Source organism: Ictalurus furcatus, chromosome 23 (assembly GCF_023375685.1).
Source record: "Ictalurus furcatus strain D&B chromosome 23, Billie_1.0, whole genome shotgun sequence".
NCBI classification, from domain to species: Eukaryota; Metazoa; Chordata; class Actinopteri; order Siluriformes; family Ictaluridae; genus Ictalurus; species Ictalurus furcatus.
The window spans coordinates 2,134,480-2,159,538 of record NC_071277.1 but is presented as its reverse complement, the minus strand read 5'-3'; the positions used below and the strand labels follow the sequence as shown (position 1 = coordinate 2,159,538).

At 38.5% G+C, this 25,059-nt stretch overlaps 1 protein-coding gene across 1 annotated transcript in view; it reads right to left on the bottom strand.

Moving 5' to 3' along the window:
• LOC128599390 (contactin-associated protein-like 2) overlaps positions 1-25,059 on the bottom strand; it is a 145,889-nt gene that overhangs the window by 18,235 nt on the left and 102,595 nt on the right. The window contains exons 14-17 of the mRNA XM_053610927.1: positions 24,731-24,887; positions 21,393-21,520; positions 4,152-4,322; positions 2,114-2,344 (exon numbers count right to left, since the gene is read on the bottom strand). Coding sequence (XP_053466902.1) covers positions 2,114-2,344; positions 4,152-4,322; positions 21,393-21,520; positions 24,731-24,887 — 687 coding nt within the window. The remainder of the gene's footprint in view (positions 1-2,113; positions 2,345-4,151; positions 4,323-21,392; positions 21,521-24,730; positions 24,888-25,059) is intronic.

Sequence of the window (25,059 nt, the reverse complement as noted above, 5' to 3'; positions counted from 1 at the left end):
CTTTCCCTCTAATAGAATGTGGAAAAGTTAACGTCACTAAAAGACCGTCTGACAGCATAGAAACTACTGCCAAATGTATCTCCATGGGTTCTGTCTTCCATAGAAAAGGAATGGAACTGACCACTGGGGCACTATTTATGAAGGGTGCTTGGACCCTGCAGATTACTGCTTGCAGCTATACTTATTAGTAAGTGTCTGACAAAATATTTAGAAAAAGGCATTGTGGACATCAAGGGCAAAGTGACAGGGGCTCAAAGCACCTGAAGTCCTACCCTGCATGTGTATGGACCACATGATTGCAGGTTCACCTATAGTCCTGACAAGCCCAAGACGCTGGTTTACTTTTACAAGGGTTTTAGCATCATACGATTCATACAAGAAAGCAAACACATAAGACCAAAATGAATGAAACACAGAAAAACACAACAGAAAGGAAAAATGAGAAACAATCCCTGAATAAAAGTAAATAATTTATGAGCAAAAATGAAACATGAGTTGAATATAAGGGCAGTCGGTGATCAGACAAGCTGTTAAAGCAGTAGGTTCTTGGCATACGATTCAGTGCAAAATCATTGCGAAAATATGAATAAACAAACAGTACACCTTACACGATATCAAGAGAGTAAAACTGAATACAGAATGGGAATGAGTGTAGAATATAAAATTCGCTGATGTATTAACAAAACACTACCGTAAATGTAAATATCCTCTATGCTCAGAAAGAAATAACCAGTGGGGGGAAAACAAATCTACCACCCAGTGAGGTGGTAAATCGAATACAGTAGCTTGTACTGACTGGAAAAATAGACCGAGATTAGAACCTTCTGTGTTAAAATACTTCCTGAAGTTTGTCACAGAAGAAGCAATAAGTTTAATGAAGACATTGATATGCAGGCCATAAATTCTTCTGATCTGGAAAAAGAAACAACATTTTCAGGAGCTTTGAGTTGTACATAATGAGGCTGTGATATAAACTCTAATCAGAGTTGGACTGATTAACGCTAGCTGCTGCCACATGTAACCCGTGAGACGAGTAGTTATTTAGATTTATATATTTAATTATGATCAATCTACCTGTAGAAGTTTTGTCCAAAATACTACATATTTTTTCTTCATGATTCTTTTAGGGTAATCTGCTGTGCCAGTGCTTGACATGGGAGAGCAATTGCTCTGCAAACTTTCCTAATGTGCTTTAGAGTAATTTGTAAACTTTAGAGTAATTAACAAATCTCAACTTCAACCATGCTCCAAAATTTTTGACTGTGCTCCTAAATTTTTGGAATTAGGAGCACTTGTGCTCCTAAAAGAAACTGTTACTGTAGAGCCCTGTTTAAGATTTTCTGGTAGAGAGCAGAATTCATGTTTCCCTCAATTATTGCAAGTTGCCCAGGCCCTGACGCACCAAAGCATCCCAACAACATCACATTTCCACCACCATGCTTGACCGTTTTTTTTTGGAATGCGGTGTTTGGTTTATGCCAGATGTAACGGGGCCCCTGTCTTCCAAACAGTTCCATTTTCAACTCATCAATCCACAGAACATTCTCCCAAAAGGTTTGAGGATCATCAAGGTGTGTTTTGGCAAAATTCAGATGAGTCTTAATGTTCTTCTGGGTTAGCAGTGGTTTTTGCCTCTCCACTCTTCCATGGATGCCAATTTTGCCCAGTGTCTCTCTGATAGTGGAGTCATGAACAGTGACGTTTATTGATACAAGAGAGGCCTGTAGGTGCTTTGATGTTGTCCTTGGCTCTTTTGTGACTTACTGGATGAGTACTCACTGTGCACTTGGAGGAATTTTGGAAGGTCGGCCACTTCTGGGAAGGTTCACTACTGTGCTTAGTTTTTCCATTTGGAGATAACGGCTCTCACTCTGGTCCTTAGGAGTCCCAGAGCCTTTGAAATAGCTCAGAGGTGTGAACTACACAATTTGCATACTCTGAATGGGGAGGCCAGAAATTAGTCTTAAACAGCTTTGCAACCAAACTCTGAATACGTGCAACTTTCCCTTTAAAGCTCTGGAAATTAAATGTATAACATATACATAAAGGAAATATGCTCGTTGAGCTTCAGTTTATGAATGCACGTCTGTGTGTGTGTGTGTGTGTGTGTGTGTGTGTGTCTTACCCACATACAACTGGCTGTAGAGCTCCAGGCGTGTGTGTCCCTGTGCAGGCGCAGCTTGAACTACCCTGTATTGCTGACCGAGTTGCAGCACAGCCTCTTTAATATTCCTCTCTGCGCTGATGTGATGCCATTGGTCATCGTTTAGCGGCAGTGGTGAGTGGACCTTCAGCTCCACCGGCCCATTTCCCACATCAAAGGAGAAGGAAACCACAGTTGGTGCTGGAGAGAAATGAGAATACACAAATTTACTGACAACTGTTTACTTACATTAACCTCGTTTGATTATTAGTCTCAAATGATAACAAGACAAGGTTAATTCTAGTTCAAGTTTTATCCTCAGGGCTCAGCTCTGAATAAAAATGCATTGTGTGCAAACAATGATGCTTGTCTTATGCGCTGTTGTTTGTGTGTGTACTGCGATGGCAGGGGGCGGCCGGCACACAAAAAAGGAAAAGCGCTCCTCCCGCAACTACCGCCAGGGTGCTGAAAGAACAGCTCCGCTTCAGCCTCACTAATGTTTTGGACAGCCGGAGAGGGGGTGGCTGCAAGGCGGGGCCACAGAAACACACACGGCTGGTGGCTAATGATCAGCACGGCAGCTCTCCACCATCCAGCAGCCGACAGGAGCGTATAAAAAGGCCTTCATCCTCTAACAAAGGGAGAGACCGTCTCCACAACACTTCTAACATATTGTTCTCTGTTTTTCACAGAAGAGACGGCCTTAGAGGGAAACTTCGCTCCCTGGCTGCCTCCCCAGAGCTCTCAGACCTCCAGAAAAGGTCTCAAACTCTCTGGGATACCACACTACACTCTGTACACCAATGAGGAAGACACCAGCCCACGAGCACCTCACTCCACCGCTCCTTTCTCACCCACACACACACTTTTCAATAAAACCCTCAGAGTTCTGCACCTAAGTGGCCTCTTGTGTGTCTGTGCACAGCCTAGGCTCGCTACAGTACGCTTCGGGATAAACGCAATGTTATAGGGTAGGGTTGGTTAAAATATGAGAGGCATACATTAACATCAACCATCAGTTACTGTTCCCCAAAACAAAAACACTGGTGTAGTTTCTCTCATAATGGCAAACTCTCCATATTTCTTCTTATTCTTTCTTTCTTGCCTTCTTTCTTTCTCTCCCTCTCTCCCTCTCTCTCTCTCTATCTCTCTACATTTGTGGCCTCTTGATCTTGCTCTCTCTCTCTCTCATTTTACCTAATCCTTCCTCATCTCTACGTTTTTGTACTATCTCAAGTAAACATGCATTTAGACTTTTTGTGCACTTAAACATAAAGTTACATTTTTAAACACGGAAATGTCTAGCAGAGGTGGTTGTACTTATAAAATTACAACTTTTATGTTTGTTTTTTGCAAACCATCCTCATCTTCAACGTTACGGCAATTTTGTGTACACTCACTGGCCACATTATTAGGGTCCTGTACATCTGCTCATTCCTGTAGTAATTATCCAGTCAGCCAATCATGTAGCAGCGGTGCAATGCATATAATCAATCATACAGATACAGGTAAAGAGTTTCAGGTAATGTTCATGGCTGAATAAAACCTCAAAATGTGGAAAAATGTGATCTCAGAGACTTTGACCATTGCATAGTTGTTGATGCCAGGCAGACCGGTTTGCGTACTCCAGAAACTGCTGACGTCCTGGGATTTTCACACACAATAGTCTCTAGAGTCTCTAGAGTAGGGTACACAGGATGGTGAGAAAACAAACAGTGGAAAGCTTCCACTTTTCACCTCTATACAAAGCAGGAAAACATTCGAGAATGTACAAGTCAAATCAACAGCAGACGACCACATTGAGTTCCAGCCGTGAACAGGAATCTGAGGCTACAGTGAGCACAGGCTCACCCAAACCGGAAAGTTGAACTTAGGAAAAAAAACCTCACCTGGTCTGTCCAGTGTCTAATGAGTGAAAACTTATGCAAGGCACTGTAATGTCTGTGTGTGTGGGTGTGTGTGTGTGTGTGGGTGTGTGTTTGTGTGTGTGTGTAAGAAAGAGACTCACATTTTAGCTCCAGGCGGATAAAATCTGTGTTGCCCAAGTTCTCCAGGAAAACTCCATGAGGTGCAGAGGTCTTAAAGTAGAAGGAAATATCGGCACTCATTTCCGCTTGGAAAGTGGAAAAATGCAGGTAGGAGGATGGTGTGGTGAAGGAAGCTGCATTCCAATAACTACCTGCAAGATTGCAGAAGGAAAATCAAGTCATGCTTTCTTTCTCTTGTTTCCTTGTTTGTGTATTACCTCCTGGTTCTGACGAGATGAAAGGATGTGTGCAAGGAAGAATCAGTGCTAAATCTATTACATGTCTCATATTTTATGTTAATACACATACATATGTACAGGAATAGCTCGAAATATTCTCACAAGCCCAGAAATATACGTTTAGAGCCCCTTTGTCAAGTCAAAAATAGATCAAAGTTGTATATTTTAAAAACTACAACACAGATGATTGATGATGATGAGCTACAGGTGCTATGATATGATTTTTGCAATACACTTGCACACCTTCAGGCTGGAGAAAAGCTGTGTGTCAGATTAGACTTCGGTATTTATCTACATAGTAAGGAAATGAATTATTACATTATAGTAGTCCTTACCAAAACACCTCCGTCATTAAAATCCACCACTTTTAATTAGATTATTTTTTCACATTAATTATTCAGTTTAATTAAAGCTAGCATCTGAACCAGCTTGACTACTTCCCAAAAGCCTTGTTTTTATACATGCCATGTCAACAAAGAAAACTTTGCAATGATTTTCATATTAAATATATTCATGTGTAGACACATTTAATTAAAAGTCTAGTGCTCTATAAATCATTAGCTGCATCACTACAGGAGTGAGAAATGTTGTGTCCTATTTCTGACGTTCCTGTTATTTCACACGGTCGGAAAACAAGTGTAATAAAAACGATTAATGCGTAATCACAAGGCAAGTATTGTAAGTTAAAGTAATTGCTTTGCCGGAGAAAAACAAAAGCTACTCTGTCTTGCCATGTGTCTGAAAATGGTAAACTAAACTTTTGCTGACATAAATAACAAGACTAGGCAGTGTTACATAAAAACAATTAAAGCAACAGGACTACACATGGCATTCTAGATGAGATCCAAGGCAGTAATGACGGTGGATCAGGATATTGGATGAGAGGGCTAAAACAAATTTTACCACCCTGCAATAACTCACTGTGACCATTATGAAAACATTATAGTTGAGCTGTATATTTCTGGGGACTCATTATAGGCATACAGCTATTATACATACACTAGGGATGCAAACTAATATGAATATATTATTCGGATTGAACAGATAATGTCAAATTATGAATACAAAGTGCATTAGTCAATTTCACACATTTTGATAACATCAAACATGAAACGATTTATTATTTTTATATTTATTTATTTTTCTTGAGAAGGCACAGGGGTTTTAACCTTCCAGTGCATCTGCAACCAGCTGACTCTATGAGGCACTAACATCTCCCTCTTCTTCTATGTGTGTCTTGCTTTCCTCACACTCAATTTAGTACAGTTAATACAGAAGGTCTTGACAAATATAATCAGTGCTGCCGAATCACTGCTCTTTCACAGCGCCAGCAGGAATCATTAAGAAAGTGAAAGCTTTTACACTGGCTTCTGAGAACAGAACAGCTTGGTAAAAAAAAAAAAACCAAAACAAAACACGCTCTTATATACAAACATGCTGGTAATTGAAAGAAAATAGAGAATAATTGTTTTCCTAGACCAGGAGAACAGCGTAATCATTATCTAAGGAAAAAAATCAGCGAAATACACTTTACAGTGAGGGGAAAAAAGTATTTGATCCCCTGCTGATTTTGTACGTTTGCCCACTGACAAAGAAATGATCAGTCTATAATTTTAATGGTAGGTTTATTTGAACAGTGAGAGACAGAAGAACAACAAGAAAATCCAGAAAAACGCATGTCAAAAATGTTATAAATTGATTTGCATTTTAATGAGGGAAATAAGTATTTGACCCCCTCTCAATCAGAAAGATTTCTGGCTCCCAGGTGTCTTTTATACAGGTAACGAGCTGAGATTAGGAGCACACTCTTAAAGGGAGTGCTCCTAATCTCAGCTTGTTACCTGTATAAAAGACACCTGTCCACAGAAGCAATCAATCAATCAGATTCCAAACTCTCCACCGTGGCCAAGACCAAAGAGCTCTCCAAGGATGTCAGGGACAAGACTGTAGACCTACACAAGTCTGGAATGGGCTACAAGACCATTGCCAAGCAGCTTGGTGAGAAGGGGACAACAGTTGGTGCGATTATTCGCAAATGGAAGAAACACAAAAGAACTGTCGATCTCCCTCGGCCTGGGGCTCCATGCAAGATCTCACCTCGTGGATGAATGAAAGCTAATTTTAATTTAACTTAATATGCAATAAATAAAATATAAAAATGAGAAATTACACCATCAAAACTGTTGATTGTAGCAGCCTTTAGAATTCTGACTGACAGGGTTTTCAGAAGTCCCACCGATTCAGTGGTCATTTTGTGTTTGATAACAATATCCCATGTTTGATATAAAAGAGGTGAACACTTACAGACTATTAGAAATCATTATATTTACACCACGAACGATTTTAAGAGTATTTAATAACTCTGATGTCACCTCTATATTCTCTCAGTCTGCATTATCTTATCCTGACTAAGTATTATCCTGAGCTATGGCTATAACAAACAAGCGCCCTGTCCACCTCTATATTAGTAACCTTTATGTAATGGTTTAAAACTACCATAAACAGATCTAATAATATGCTATAACTTTGATTTTGGAACACTAATCATATGACTGCTACAGATACACCTATTGCTGCGACCCTTCCAATAGTTTACAGCCCTTGTTCTGTATTTTTAATATCCTGTGTATTAATTGTCCTGCACTCGTCTCACACTGTCGGGTATTTGCTCTTTATGTGGCCTAGCATGCTTTTATGTGTTGCACCATGCTCCTGGAGTAACTACATTTCGTTCCAATGTATACAAGCTATATAGAAGAATTACAATAAGAACATACTTGATTTGATCATCTGAGGTAAAAGACACTCTCACCACTCTTCATGTGACTGTGCTCTCTCTCTCTCTCTCTCTCTCAACTCTCACATGTTGGCTTCTTAGTCAACGTGATATTTGTCTAAAAACATTTCCACATTTTAATCCGTCATATAATATATGATTAATGTATGATTTTCGCTTAGTAATTGGTGACCATTTAAAAAAATTAAATAAAAATCTGCACAATAAATGTACATTTATAGAATGTATGCTGTCGCTGCTCTAAAAATAAAAATATAAGAATCAAACCAACAAACAAGCGCACAAACTATGGTGCAGCCTCACAGCCTCACAGCTCCAGCACCCCTAGTTTGATCCTGACCATGGAGCATCACATTTTCTCTTTCTGTCTATGTGAGTTTCCTCCGGGTTCTCTGGTTTCCTCCTACCTTCAAAAAGACATACCGGTAGTTGGTTTGGATACTCTAACTTGCCCCTAGATGACAATGAATGCATGTGCGTGGTGCCCTGTGACAGAATGATGTCCCACCCAGGATGTATGAAAGTTATAGTGGGGAAATTCATTTAAAAAAAAAAAAAATCTGAAAACTGACAGTTCGGTGCAAAGCACCATTTTTGCTTATGGTGCCAGGCCTTTATTTAAATTTTTTTTGCCTTTATGATAGGCTATACATTTTATTAAATACTGACTAGTTGTCTAGTGACCCTATCACTGTTACTATTATTCCAAGTTGTAGCATTCATACAATCTTTCATTTTCAATACTTTAAGTTTAAGAGTACACAGAATAATAAGCATGAAAATTTAAAGTTGCAATGACTGCTTTTAGGCTTGACTTCAAGCATCTTTCTAATTTCAGACTCTGCCAAATCTTTCGTGTCCAATATCTAACTAATAAGGATCAGACCTTGGCATTTGACCTTTTACAAGCTCTGTCAGCCAAACACAATAAATGAGGCACAAATGAGTACTGGCTACTACACTAATGACCTTCTAGAAGAGACAGATTCCCAGTTACGTTAATTACGTGACAGAGTGGAGGGCACTATATATATATATATATATATATATATATAAAATTCATTATATTATTATTTGAATATATATTATGAAAGAAGTTTGTTTGAAATCTTTGCAAATTTATTAAAAATAAAAAATAAAGAAAGCACATGTACATAAGTGTTCACAGCCTTTGCCATGACACTCAAAATTGGGCTCAGGTGCGTCCTGTTTCCACTGATCATCCTTCAGATGTTTCTACAACTCTATTGGAGTCCACCTGTGGTAAATTCAGTTGATTGGACATGATTTGGAAAGGCACACACCTGTCTATATAAGGTCCTACAGTTAACAATGCATGTCAGAGCACAAACCAAGCCATGAAGTCCAAGGAATTGTCCGTAGACCTCCGAGACAGGGTTGTATCGAGGCACAGATCTGGGGAAGGGTACAGAAACATTTCTGCAGCATTGACGGCCCCAGTGAGCACAGACTTGAGGCTGTAATTGGTGCCAAAGGTGCTTCAACAAAGTATTGAGCAAAGGCTGTGAATACTTATGTACATGTGCTTTTTTTTGTTTTTTATTTTTAATAAATTTGCAAAGATTTGAAACAAACTTCTTTCACGCTGTCATTATGGGGTATTGTTTGTAGAATCTTGAGGAAAATGATGAATTGAATCCATTTTGGAATAAGGCTGTAACATAACAAAATGTGGGGAAAGTGAAGCGCCGTGAATACTTTCCGGATGCACTAAGTCTTTCTGAAATTATGGGATTTTCATATACACCGAATTCTTATTAAAATGGTCCTACAAGTGAAATATGCACAAATCCTTCCATATCCAGCTTGATAAATGAGGTCCAGAGGCTGGTGTAAATCTTATGCTCGTGGTGTATTCATATCTCAAAGAGCAGCTTGATATATGGTAATTAAAGAAGCCATTACTGACAGTGCAACATTACCTGAATGTACATCATTCCCATTAATCAAAAAAAGTCAACATGTGTGATGATATCAGTGGATCTGGTAGACCAAGCACCATGTTTGGATTTCACACATGAAACAGTGAGGCCACACATGAAAATGTGCCAGGGGTCTGACAGGCATTGTGGGATGTAATCAGAGTCACCAACTTTAGTCCAAAAATGATTCAGGGTCAGGTTACACAGCTGCTGAAGTCAATTTTCTAGACTCCCAATTCATATGCAAATTACATGAGTGCAGGTCAGAGCTTTAAAGTTGCCATAATTTTCTACAGTGCAAAAACCGCTCAAGCTGGTATCACAGAAGAAAAATGGGCTTTAATCCAAGTACAGAATTGTGTGCAATTGTGCCCTGCATGCACATGTTTCGTGTTATATCTAAGGTCTGAATACAGATGTGTTCAATTTCGCTATTAAATCCTTACTACATGCACATAAGTCAACTCTGAATCTGTTTCGGTCAAGTATACCTTATACCTAACCCAATAGTGATATCTGTCTGTGTTTGTTTACATATATATGTTTGTTTACAGTATATGTCCAAGAATCGTTATAGATCTTATAGATCGCTGGTCATTTCAGAAACAGGCACTGACCTTTAAGACCCCTAAGCATAAAAGCAAAACAAAAGAGAGATGTGAGAGGTTGCCTTTGTGGATTTAAAAGTTCAGGGCTTTAGAGAAAATGGAGAACTGCGCTTCTCAGACACTGCTAATGACAAGTCAATGTTCTTCTTTCCTTTCACATCCCCGAAAAAGGTCAACCGTATAATTTGAGGTTCTAAGTTCTGCAGATGCTCCCAACTGTCCATGGTACGTCACGAGAAAAGGTCACCCTTTGAACAAAGTGTTGAAATATTAACTCAAATAAGACAATAAGTATAGGATATGTCATCTTTTCAAACATAAAAATAATACATAATGTACTAACAATTAAAAGTTACAGCAGACATGGCAGAGCTAATAAACTTGAAATTCCCATTCCCACAGCTTCCTGTTCCATTCTGATGGTCAAACAACAACTAGTATAAATCTGTACCGAGGTTTATACAATAGAAAATCTCTTCCTGAGTGACATTCATTACTAAGTGATTAGAAGTTCAGAGGTATGCTAAAGAGCCCATGAAATGGCTTCAGAGCCAGGCCATCATTCTGTACGTTGATGTATTTTCTTTTGAAAAGGAAGTTACGGGATAGTGTGTCAAAGGGCTCGACTGAATTCCACAATAGATAATAGCATTTGATATACACCACATTTCCTGCCAAATCTAAACAGAGTCAACAGTGGCTTAGCAAACCAGCTAATGAATGTATTCATGCTGTGTGAGGTTTCTCACAGCCAATTTGCCTACTGTAACTTTTACCCAGATAGCAAAATTGCTGTGGCCCAGATCTGGCACACACCTGACACTTTCATCCGGCCCACATACCACATGGAATGATGGCACTTGGGCGGTCCGCTCCTGTTTGCCAGATCTGGGCCACAAGCAAGCCAGAGCAATGCCGCATGTCGGCCAAGAACAAAACAAATAAAGCAGAACTGGCTCAAATCTAGGCAACAGTTCATTTTAATTCTGGCCCAGATCCGGACCAGAACCGACACCTTTCTCTGGCCTATGTACAGCATGGAATGGTGGCACTTGGGCAGTCCACTCTTGTTTGCCAGATCTGGGCCACAAGCAACCATAGCAATGCCGCATGTAAGCCACGTACAAACCAAATAATCTGGGCCACAGTTTGTTTTTATTCTGGATTTCATGATTTGCCAAAAGTCAAATTCTAGACAATTGTAAATGTTGTTTATTTACATAATATTTTACTTCAGATTAATTCATTATCAAACTACATAGCATATAACCAACAAACTTAAAGAGACTGAATGTTTTCAAGCAAATCAGCATAGCCGCTTTAAAATGAATATTATCTTCTAACAGTTTCAGATAGTACTGTACTTTTCACATAACTTGAACTTAATTTCATCATAAACATGTACTTTTTATGCTTTAATACTGGAGTGCAGTTAAACATAACAATAGTTTTACTTTCACCTGAGTACGCTTGCATGAATACCTCCATTTTTAATCGAGTAAGACTTTTCAGTTTATTCAGTTTAATTGAGTAAGCGTTTAAGACACGTTATGTATACTTTTACATAAGTATAATTTCTCAGTACGTTTTCCACCCCTGGTTGTTTGTTACCATCCTTCTCCCTAGAGGTACAGCTAATGCAGCTATTTGACACAAGGCAGTAAAGTAAAACTCGAAACTTGCACTACAAAATTTTTATTTTCACTAGAGAATGGTACTATGATTAACAGGACAGCTAGCAGCAAATATAAAGTGTAGATACAAAGGCCTCTGATTTAAGTGTTTATATTTAAGAGAAAATATGAATATGTTTCCTAGACAAACCTGATCTCTTTATCCTACTTTTTTTTTCCCTCAGTTAGGAGTCAAAAAGGACCTCTGGCACTATCTTCTTTCAATTTAAGCTTTAATTCAGGTTATAATTTATGAGGCTGTCATCCATTAAGCCAGCTGAGTGTGTCTTACTTTATTGAGAGCTTATCAGCTGCTGTTTTTCTCAGTTTGGACGATGCCTCGTGGCATCTCTTCCTTCTGAATCCACTGAGGAAAAAAAAAAGCTTGCGAGATAACCAGTAATGGCTAGTGGGTATCTGTAGATTTCAGACAGCTTCCACACACTGCTAAACATACGCCTCTCTAAGAAATGTCCGCTCTCTGAACAGAATCATTTATTAGAGTGAAATACTCACACACACACACACACACACACACACACATATGCACACACGCACACACACTGCAGTGTTTGTTTTTTCAACCCAATCTACATCCACTGTGTCTGTAGTGCATGTGCAATTACCAATAACCTTTTCCTGTGCTGTGAAAATAACAACTTACTGAATTTGTTTTCCTCAGATTCAGTAATAAATGAAGTCTAACGGCAGTGTTTAAATTCTGCCCGTTACTGTAAGAAGACATGAATATACTGTAGATGAAGTATGTGAATATATATGAATATGAATTCAAAATTATAACCCACCCTAAGACAAAGACTTTACCTAAGCTGTTGTATCCACTTTGGAGCATATAGTAAAAAATAATAAATAATGGTCAGGCTTTCTATAATGTTGTGCGGTATCTAGTGTTGACATTCTGGACATTTTTGTCCAAGGTAATGAGACGTGTGACAGATGGCGTAGACAGGGATTAGCTTGAACAATAACAATACATACTTGATGAATATATGAAATATTCCTAGTTATTTTTAGGAGCTTTTCTTTCCGCAAGCAGAGGCGCAAAGGTTTTCTGAATGTAAATGCTAAAAAGGACCGGTCTTCTTTAATTGAAGACTGTGGATATGGATAAACATGATTTGAAGAATTTGCATGTGAAGAACACACAGGATGAAGTTGGAATCTTATACACAAATGTGCCTGTTAATGTGTGTGCTAATTTGATAGATATTGTATATTTTATAACAACAACAACAACAATAATAATAATAATAATGTTTTAATTTTGTTTTTATTACTTTTATAATTTACCAACCTTGTAAGTGGGTTAAATAAAATGTATTCAAACTTAAGTCAAGAGCAGACAAAAGCCATGACAAATCTAAAAGATTTAGAGTATATGCAGATCCAGACAAAAAAAAAAGAAAAAAAAAAAAGGTACAATACACACACACACACACACACACACACACACACACACACACACACACACAGTCTTTCTCCAAACTAAGGTTTATTTACAGAGTGACACTTCCAGTGAGGAAAATAGATGTCGTACTAAAAGCTAATTCTGGTTTATCCGATCCAGTATAGCTGAGTTAATGATACTGGGAATTAAGTCATGTGACAAATTGTAGCCTGAATTGCTCCATACACAAGAGTCAATCACAGGATCAGAGGATGTCCATAAACTGTCATCAATAATGGAGCACGTTCCCACATGCTTAATGGAAACTGATTAGGAGATCTAACTGTGAGAGCAGCTGAGTAGTGAGAGTTTTATTTCCTCCTCTTGCACCAGCCCATTTTGCATTCCATTTTTTTTTTTTTTTTTTTCTCGACAGTGTTGAGCAGAGGAAATGAGACACCTTTGAAGATACTCTCTCAGGAAAGCTTAGGAGAGCTTCAAGCATTGCCTAATGCCTGTTATACAAGGAAATGGAAATGTAATAATCTTGCTATTTATGTTCTGAATCAAGGAAATCTTCTTTGATCTAATTAGATGATCAGGACTAACTTACTCACTGCGACTGGATACTTATTGGCTGAATTGTAATCCTTATCAGCAGAATATTGCGTTTTTTATTTTTTTCAAATGATTTTTTCTCTTTTTTTCTGCATGAGGAAAAGTCATTTAATAAATTAAGAAATTTTGGTAACACTGAATAGTCAACTTTAAATACCTAACCTATAAAGTGTCATGAATCCTATCGACTGAGCTTTCAACAATATATCATAAAAGGTATCAACATCAACGGTCCCCATTAACTGAATTTGAATTTGTGATAGGACTGCGGAGGCATTGAGAGTACAGACAACGTACTAAAAATCAACAACCATAAACTGGCTACCCAAATATAGTGGCAGAAAATGGACAAACAGGGGTCGTCACCTGGCAGACTGTGGTCTGGATGTGGACCCAGCAAAATATTTTCCCAAAACAAAAAATATGTAGACCCAATCAACATATGAAAAAAAAATAATAATAAAATTTTGAAACATCATTTAACATAATAAATTGTTTAAAAAAAGATTGCTAGCAAAAGCAGAGTTTTAAAGATTAAGAAATGCATTTGTTTATGTCTCCAGAGTCCATGGAGCTGGTCAAAAGTAACAAAGCACCAGTGAGAAACATAACACAGCCACTTCAAACTGATGTCGTAATTATAACCATCAACTAACCATCAATGGTTAAGCATTAAAAGTGGTGCTGCCATTCAGTTATGTTAGTTGCCTCCCCAGAACTTTATGAGCAAGTTAGGCCTTCTCAAGATTTAGTTGAATACCGCTGCTCTACTAAGCATCCATCCATCTTCTGTACTATTTATCCTACACAGGGTTGCAGGGGAGCCTGGAGCCTATCCCAAGTAGGCCAGGGTACAGGGCGGGGCCAACCCATCGCAGGGCACAATCGCACACTACGGACAATTTGCAAATTCCAGTGAGCCTACAACACATGTCTTTGGACTGGGGGAGGAAAACGGAGGATTTGAACCCCCATCCACAGAAGTGAGAGGCAAATCATTAAATCACCATGACCCCCTCTGCTAAACATCATTGTTGAACATCAAACATTGTTGATAGACTGGTCAACGACCGTTACATGACTGATTGTTGACAGGATATAGAGTATATCAAAAAATATAAAAATTTTACTTTACATCCTCTACAAGTCCACATGACTCACTGTAAACCCTAATGTTGTGTTTACTTAAACAATCACGTAATCATGACGAAGCATTACTTAAAATGTGTTTTGGACTCAAAAATGTTTTTTTTTTTTAAACTTTGTTTAAAAGTGTTATGAACTCAAAATCATTATTTATTGAAATAGATCACTCTGAGCAGGTTCGCCTCACACCTCCAGGGTCGGGGTTCGATTCCCACCGTGGCCCTGTGTATGCAGAGTTTGCATGTTTTCCCTGTGCTGCGGGGGTTTCCTCGGGGTACTCCGGTTTCCTCCTCCAGTCCAAAGACATGCATGGTAGGCTGATTGGCATGTCCAAAGTGTCCGTAGTGTATGAATGGGTGTGTGAGTGTGTGTGTGTGATTGTGTGCCCTGCGATGGATTGGCACCCTGTCCAGGGTGTACCCCGCCTTGTGCCCCATGCTCCCTGGGATAGACTCCAGGTTCCCCGTGACCCTGAAAAGGATAAAGTGGTGTAGAAGATGGATGGATGGATGGATGGATGGATGGATAGATCACTCTGGTCTATCTTCGATGTGATTGGCCATGCAAGGAGTTCTGCCTGGCAACAAGGGAACTAATGCACTAAGTAGTAGATAATCCTCTCCGTCTCATCTGTTCATCACGAGTGGGAGACGACTCTGTGTGTGTTTACAAAGAAATGGCAATCAAGTAGAGGCTGTCTTGTAAAGTTACTTTTTTTCTAAAAAGTGTTAATTAGTTAAGCACATAGGTTCCCTGGTAGACTAGTGGCTAGCATGTGGTGCTATCATGTGGTGCTCTCACCACCACAACCCGAGATTGATTCCCTTTCAGTAAATTATAAAGTAAACTATACGAGCACCTAGTTAAGTGAACTTAAATATGCGAGTTTTAGGAGACCCCATTACTCAATTAAACTGAGGGAACAAATTTATTAAATGAATTGAGTACAGTCAACTTGTTGGGGTTTTCAGTGTACCTCAAACTTACAAATCTATTACTAATGCTGTAACAAATTTGCAAACAAGATGATGACTGCAATCAGCAACGTGACTCACTTTGTCAATAAACGTCTTGATACAAACCAAATGCTAATTATTTAATAATGAGAAGCGTAATTCCATCCTGAGCACCAGACATCTTATTAGTCACTCGTAGAAACTAGTCAGCTGTAAAATGTCAAATACATTGAATGTGATTTATTTTACGTATCTGTGAACCTTCACAGAAACCACTGCTGAGAGATTCTTTCGTAATTCCTACCTGATGCTAAGGTTAAGAATGCAAAATGGTGATATTATATTACTTAATTACTGACAGGATTATTGATCTCAATTTTCCAAACAGAAAGCCCATCGAAACCCACTGAAGCCCATATGTTCAGCATCATTAAGTCATATTAAATTATCATTTGTTTGCTATCTTTATTCAATCTCTCAGCCATTCATGAAAATTAATTACGGTACCTAGCTGGAAATTACTTTACCCTAATTATACTAAAGTGACACTGCCATAAATCATCTTATATTTCTCATATCGGTGAATGCTAAATCTTTAACTTTTATGTCTTTAAGGACAAATGAGACAAATGAACTCTAAATCTGAACAGCTATCATAAATTAATAATAATTGTCCTTCATTGGAACGTAATGGTGCACATTGGCTAAAATACTGGTAAAGTATATTTAGGCATGCTAGTTTGAGGTTTTATCTCCATCAAGTGTAACAGACTTTTCAGGAGACAAGCTGATTTAGAACTGTAGAAAAATCATCAATCATTTGAAAATAAAGGTGTTATAGTCTCCATTTTTGCAGATTGTTGTCATCGTTTTGTGTCTGTATATATGTCAACGTGTTAACTTTAAGTAATATGAATTTACTTGCATCAAAATGTGACATTTGCCATTTAATGACATTGTTTTAGCATATACCGGTAGTCCAATTATTTATTTAATTATTTTATGTTAAAATATTTGATGCCTATACCACTAAAATTTCAACAACAAAAAAAAAATCTAAATAAAAAGTCTAAAAATGTAAGTAAAAATCTACTTAGGTAATTCTTGTATTAGTTTTCTCTATTCTGATTGGACAGTTAGATCACATGATACGTCCAACAAATCCAGGAAGTTTGCACAGAGAGATGTACATTTGACTGGATTCAGTAAAAGCAGCTGCTGGAAGTCAGTCCTTCTCCAACCTACTTGTTGGAGAGTGTCAAGAGTGAGCATGTGAAGAGTGATATAACCACAATCTATCAAGTCCATTACTTACAATCACTGGCCACTTTATTATGAACACCTGTACAGATCGAGCTTCAGTTAATGTTTTCATCAAACATACAATCTCTAGCATAAAAAGCAAAAACATCCGATGAGCAGCAGCTCAGCAGACACAAACTGGACAGTTGAAGACCGGAAGAAGGCGATGTTTTTCCAATCTCATATTCCTGGTTTTGGCTGAAAGAAGTGGAACCCAGTGTGGTCTTCTGCTGTCGTAACTAGAGATGCACCGATACTACATTTCTCAGCCGATACCGATAGAGTGATATCGCCTGATGCCGATACCGATAGTTTGGTGGCTCTGCCTTTTATACCTTCTTTGAAATTAATAATAATTTATTCCAGAATTCCGAAGGAAATGCAAATAAAAACTTTATTGTCATAATTTCAACATGTTGTTTGACAGTAACTGGTCTCATAAACAGAAAACACATCACTCAAATTAACATTAACACATGAACTCAATTCTGAGGATTCAATTAAGATTTCTTAACTTATTCAGTGTTATTAATTCATATGAACATTGACTGAATTCTAAAAAAAAAAATAAAAAAAAAACCCTCCTGTTAGGCTCACATTCACTCACCACAAACAAAAGCATTTCTACTATATAATATAAACTTTTTTTTTTTTGATGATATTAACTCATTAACATTAACTGGATATGAAATATACTACTCGACAAAGTCTATTTTTCTGTGCAATATATACCTTTTTTGGTCAACTGATCTCCATTTAAATCTTTCAACAGTGTGCTGGCGCTTTGATTCAGCGGGAGCAGCTCGAACAGCGCGGCAAAAATAAATAAATTAGACTCGACGCCAAAACTCCCGCTTCACTGCTGCGGCGTCCGGTGTAAAAGCACTCGTTCATTAACATGCAGTGCAGAGCTTACAAACTGCAGTTTTGTCGTCATTGTCATCCAATTCAAAGTAATTCCACACAAGAGATATCTTCTTTACACACAGCATGAATACAACGTGTTCTCCTGCCCTCTTTTGATTGACAGGATATAATCAGCCCTGACCATCGGATGTTTTTAAACTATCGGCCGATGACCGATGACGTGAAAAATCGCCTTTATAGGCCAATACCTCTAATGTCTAGTAATCTCTAGTTGTAACCCGTCTGCCTCGTCCTTAGGTTTGATGTGTTGTGCGTTCTGAGATGATTTTCTGCTCACCAGAGTGCTTATTTGTGTCACCAGTCTGTCCATTGTCCCCTGACCTTTCTCATCGAAAAGGTGTTTCAGTTTGCAGAATTGGTGCTCAGTAGATTTTTTTTTGGTTTCGCCCCATTTTCAAGAGACTCTCATGTGTGAAAATTCCAGGAGATCAGCAGTCTCTGAAATACTCAAACCAGACAGTCTGGCAACAATAAACATGCCACAGTCAAAGTCAATGAGATCACATTTCCCCCCACTCTTATGTTTGATGTGAACCTTAACTGAAGCTCTTGACCTGTATCTGCATGATTTTACGCACCGTGCTGATGCTACATGACTGGCTCATTGGATACTCGTATGAATGAGTAGGGGTACAAGTGCTTCTAATACAGTGGCGATTGAGTATACATAATTATATATCAGTCTAGTAATCAGAGCAAAATGAAGTATTCTGCTGTTATTTATAGTTCTAAATAAATTTACATTAGGTACAAAATTCATGTGACTGTCCATAATCCAAAAAAACTGAGAAACCGTTTTGGAAGGTCCAGAAATATGAGACTGTGCATCGCCATAGTAAGGCTTCAAGCATTAATCTGCACATTGGACCACTCTCTTCCCAACTCAGCTTCAAAAATAATTAAGGTGGTGAATACACAATAACAGTTTCATCCACTAATTCAGCACTGCCGTTTTTCATGTAGTCCTTTGAAGCACATAGGACCATATTTAAAATCTCTACAGACTCAGCTCTCCTCTAAGAGGATTTCATTGGCTTTATGTATAATGTATAACATGGCTGCAACACCTAGGTGCACAGGAGGGAGGAGAGTTCAGACATGTAAGGAAGACTGATTCTCCAACATGGCTTTGCATGATCGGAAATTATTTTGTCCTTATTTTCTGCCAAGCTGAGCCACAGGTGTGAAAGGGGTAAAAAAAAAAAAGTGAAAGTGGAAAACGTACTGGAAGAATTTCGCCTTACACTCTTGCCAAACAGGTGACTGCAGCTAATCTGAATAATGAGCCCAAAGCAATTAACAGGAATAATGAGGCATGAAAACACATTTCATGCAGTGATGAAACCAGTGGGATGATTAGGCACCGTGCTTGTGCTCTTGTTTCCGGTCTGGCAGCTGTAGGGATTCACATTGCGGTTGGTGTTGAAAATAACCACCATTTTAAAATGCACTGTGCTTTCACACATAAAAAGCACATATATTATTCCTGAGCTAGCTCTTTTCCTTCTTTAATAACTTCTATGCCTAAACTTTGCCATTAAAACTGCCACCGGCTTCAGTATTCTCTTCTCTTCTTACCGAGTTACTCCGTGAATCTTTCTCCATTCTTTTTGGCATTTGTTTAAACTGAGACAGACCACATATACTCCTTCTCAGGTCTTAAAGGTCAAGGCAACACTATTCTAACTTTTTTTTTATTGTTGTCGATTTTGGCAGTTTGCTACAGAATACTCACACATTTCATTTTTAACAATCACATAATTCTCGGTATTTGTAGAATGACTGCAAAATATAGACACATCAAAACCTCCTGGGGGATACAAACTTTTGTCCTTTATATAAAAAAATGATTGATTTATCCATCCCTAGACACTTCACACAGAAAGTGTGCACTCCTCCCCCGTGATGAAACGGGAGCATGGTGTAACACACTTCCTGAATTCTCTCACTCATACTTTTCTCTCTGGCTCATTCTTTTTTTCTTCTCTTTATTTAAAGGGATAGAAAAGTCCAGAGATTTTGAGAAAATAGAGAGGAAATGAAGCGTCTTTTTGTTTCTTTACACAAACAACTGACATGCAGTCTCGCTGAAGATGATAAGGCTGACGGCGCGGTCCACAGATGCCGTATGTATATCACGCGACGCGCTTAATTGCCACGTCACCTGATCACAGCAGGCCTATAAATAGGCATGATTTTACACAGGCTTTAGATGCCGGTAGCGAGCGAGGCACCGGTGCAAATAAACATTTATTCACTGTCGCACAAAATACTTTTCATCGCAAACGTGAGTGAAATGGTCGCACTGTAGAGCCCTGAGTTTATCTGCAAAGTTTTTCCCTGTTCGGCATGATGAGGTTTAATGTCCAACAACCTCTGTAGTGCCATTTAGCATCATGCTAGTATCATGATTCCTCCTCGCGCAAGCGCTGGAGCTCGCCGCGAAACTGGCAGCTCGAGCGCTAAAATGCTACTCCCATTTCTAGGTTTTGGCACTACAAAATGACGTCATCCCTGCGCCGCTCTATGGTAATTGGCTGCAAATTTAGGAAGCACTTGATTTGATCTGCAGTGGAGTTTTCTATAAAGCGAACTTTAAACGGCAATATCGCAGTCAATCATGTTCATTTAACCGTGGGCAGTCAAAATCGTAATCATGATCGATATTTGATTAATTGTACAGCCCTAGTTAATACTAATATCATTATTCTCCATCATGGGTCTTCCATAACAAAGAACAGTGATTAGTGTATATGTTCAAATTGGCCTAAATAATAAGTTTTCTTCTGAAATATTGGGTGTGCTTGAGCTCCAAAACACTTACAGAGCTGGAAGCCACGGACGCTGGCCAGCTGTTGTCTCTTTACGGAAATTTAAGCTATTTCAGAACGCAGCAGCCCATGTCCATAACCGGAAAAGAAATTCTTGCTTTATTAGTCCAGTCTTATTCAAGTGAGTGTGGCTGGCTTTTAAGAACTACAAAGTCCTGCTTACGACATTTAAAGCTTTGAATTGTTTCACTCTGGCATATTTTGCTAATGTCCTGAAGTAGTGTTGCACATCAAGAGTCCTTCGTTCAGCTGAGTCAGGCACGCTGTTAATCTCTATACTGTAATTACTTGTATCTTAACTGGTGGAAGAGATTTTTTTTTTTATTATACTACTTGTAATCTCTACAAGCTTTTGAAGAGTAAGTTCAAGTTAAATATATACTAGTTAAACTTGAACTAAAAGACTTAATTATTTTTTATTACCTATTTATTTTTTTTGCAATACTTTTCATAGTTTTATAGTACATTTATTAACAATTTGATTTTATTATAAATACAGGTCTTTGGTTAAATATTCACATTTAGCCATTCTTAACTACAGCAAGTTTCTATAGAAAAGTGATTTTGATCCAAAATGCAAAAGTGTAACATGAACAAAGATTTTTAGAACCTTATTAATTTTTTTTTTTACTGACTCAGTTAATATCCTCCTCTTCATCTGAGTCCTTGCACTTCAATGCTGATGTGATGTGCAAGGACTCAAATGTCCCTATTCAGCTTTTCACACAATAGAATGTGTTTTAATGCATTTAAAATGTAGAGAAATTAACTCACGGTCTCCATAACATTGCAGAGCTCCCACAGTGAGCTTGGCCTCTGATCCGACTCGATTTGTATCTCCTACAGCCACCTGACTCACAGGTAAGTGGTCCTTATATACCAGAAGCCCCGAGTCCTCTCGCCTGTGAAGAAGGAAAATGCTACATTAATGGAAACTGATGACAGCTACCAGGAATGTACATGAGTTTTGACTCCATTGTTTAATATTGCAAACTCAAACTGCCCCTTTTCACTATTAAAATGATTTTGTATATAACTGTAATTACAGTAGAACAATTTTTGTGACATCTATAATTGTCTAATAGTGTATATCTTTAGAGGCTCCATTTTGTGTATCCACATGACCTTTTAACAGCAGAAATGCAGTACGTGCAACAACAGAAAATCACAGGGAACAAATATGAATGCGTCTATTTGTCACGTTATGTAGGTTGAGACGGATGCAAGTGCAGATTTGAAAGTTTAATGAACTAAACAAAATACAAAAAGACACCAGGACTATGGGGCAAAACACTGTGGCAAAGCTTAAACATAAACTAAAGAACAAAACACGGCTACAGAGACAACGGCAAAGACGAGGAATGCAGTCCAAACAGTGGCTATGTACATGAGTGTGCATTAACAGAAAAGTGATTCCGGTGCAGGTGGTCACGTGACCATGATGCAGTGGCTGCTGGGAACTGTAGTTCAGAGTTCCTTCTCTGATATATGACACTATTAAGAAAACAAACATTCATTCTATGAAGCATTAAACATACCTGTTATGTTTAATACATACATATATGTTTTAATATCATCATCCATTATGTACTATTGAGGCTATTTAAGACACACTGTATAAATTTTGGCTAATTGCCCACATTCATGGCTAAATAATATACATAATATACATGGTTAGAACAGGAACCTACAACCTAAAGCTCTGGATTTTATAAGTAGTGCTGAAACCAGTGACTGCATATAAGAGTTAACAACATGGCACCATTTACTTCCAATGTGTATCTTTGCATCCCGGAAATCAGAGCCAGCACCTGCACATTAGAGACTCTGGAGTCAGAGCATGCGCATGAATGGTTGGTTGGACAGTGTGTCCGCCTCTTGCCCACCTATACTGTTCCAAGACAGGTCCCTGCTTCAGATTGGATAACTGCGTAAATGAGCAGGGGTACAGATTTTCCTATTAAAGTGGCCGGTGGGTGTATTTTTTATTTTTTTTTTAAATATTAATGGTCGTAATAGCAATCTGTCTGTGACCAGTGTATAGTTCCAACCAAATAAAGCCAATATTTTGAACAGCTTTGTAAGATGTTGCTGCACCATCATAAATAAATAACATTAAACAAAGGAAAGTGCTGTAATTGGACCATTAGTGACCTCTAGATCATCTGATGAAATAGGACATGACCTGTTGGATCCATTTGTCAGAAATGGTAGAGGAGACAGATGCAAGTGCAGGTAAATGTTTATTTACAGTGAGACAGATGAGACACACAGACTAGGAAACATGAAAAAGAGACAACAAGGCTAGACAACATGACCATAACACAAGAGAAGAGTGACAACAACTAAAGACTGACAACGATTGCTATACAATACGTGACTTGTATAACTGGCAATTAGACACCAACGTGATTCAGGTGCTCATGGTCATGGACATCGTGCATGCAGAGAGCATGTGACACGCAATGGCTTATGGGTGTTGTAGTTCAATGACGTATTTCAAACAAATGTAAAGTTGTAATGCATTGGGTATAATAGAAAATTAAATAGTAACTATGATGCACATTAATTTAACTTTTATTGTCTACTTATAAACCCCAAAGGAAGCGTGTGAGTAAGGGTTAATGGCATAATTTAACAGTTAGATAGTGTTATTTCCCATGCTTCCACAGTCGGAGTAAGTAATTACTCCCACAGTGGAATCAGTGCATGGGCACTCCTTTGATACACGATGATAGTTTAAAGTCTGACTCTCAGCCTGTGGGACACCAAAACCAACACATTCCTGAGTTTAAAATGCGCACATTAATGTAGCACAGCAGTAAACAATCTTCTCTTCCTGCTGAGCACTCACAACAGTGCACTAGAAATCTAGAAATCTCTGTCTGATATGATAAACACGGTGGATAATTTTGACCTATATGTAATGGCAGGGATGGCAGCACAATGTTTGCCGTTCAGTTCACAGTGTCCCAATTCAAAATCTAATAGTCTATATTGCTAAGAACAGACATGAGAAGTATTGCATATTTGCAATTGCATTGGAAAGGCACAAGGTCTTTTTTGTCACTGCTCAAACATCTGCACTTATAAAGGGCAAGTTCTCTCACAGAGGATGTCTTCACATTCTGAATAGTGGCAATGCCTTTAGATCTAAGGTTTGATATTTTAGCAGGTAAATTTGCTACAGCTCTCAATGTGGGTGAACCACATGGCATTCATTCTGAGATAGAACTAACTTTCTCACTTTTTTCATTGTTTAATTGAGCATACCTTTATTTCCTTGATACTATTATGTAGCCACTAGTATGTGAGATGCTCTCTCTCCAATGTGGGAAGGATCCTGACGCTCCCTCTCCAATGTGGGAAGGATCGGTTTCACTGGAGGAAATGCATACAAGCATGTTTTCTTTGCGATGCAAAGAGATTGATGTCTGACTTGCCAAATCAATCCCATATTTTATCCACCACTTGGGAGTGGAGCCTCCTGCATTGTCTCTAAGCGCCACCCCTGGAGAGGAAGGTCTGCCCTCAGAATGTGAGGGACAACAGGTAAAGACTGCTCAGTGTCATAAGGGAGTGGAAAAAAAAGAAAAAAAATAGCCTGAAAAAAAAAAAAAAATACCTGAGACCTAACCAGACCATGAACAACTCCAGATTTATTTGGAATTTCCTTTATACTGGGGACCACTTTGCATGTACCGTTTATCCCTTGCAGCGAAGTGTCCTATATCACTACTCTGCAGAATGAAATGCTCCCTATGGGTGCATGGGAGAATTTCCCTATGGAGTAGAAAGCAGCCAAAAATCTATGGGTAGTCTCACATTGAGACGACGCAATGCATTCAGTTAACGTGATACCTGAAATTTTTGAGTTTGAATGTCAGAGATAGCATTTTTATTTTATTTATATATTTTTTTTCAAATCAACATTAACCTATCATTGGCATTTGCGATTCATATGCAATCCAATCCAATGTACAATGGCTTCCCATGTCCCTTCTTAATCCAACCTGGTTTTAGCTACCATGTGAAACCCCGTCTTAATTTGGTGACGCACAAAAAAAAAGGGTGAACCACTATGAGATGTGTTAAACAGTGAATTCACTCACCACTGTTTGTGATCAGCATCACAGTTACAGTGGAATTTGGAGTCTGTGCAATTGCGTTCGATTCCACAGGCGCATTTCTTGATTCCTGGTGCCGAACCACCCCAGTAGAAGTGCTTTTCATTACCTCTGCCAACCCACCATGTGTATGGACTTCCGTCTGTAAAAAACAAACCCACACACACACCTCAACCACATTTGGTACATTGGATGAAATATGAGTGTATGTAAATAGGCACTGACAGCATTGTGATTCTGCATTAAACAAATCACTAAACTAAACGTCAGATCGTTCACATCCAAAACAGCACATTTGAAAAGTAGCTTCACAT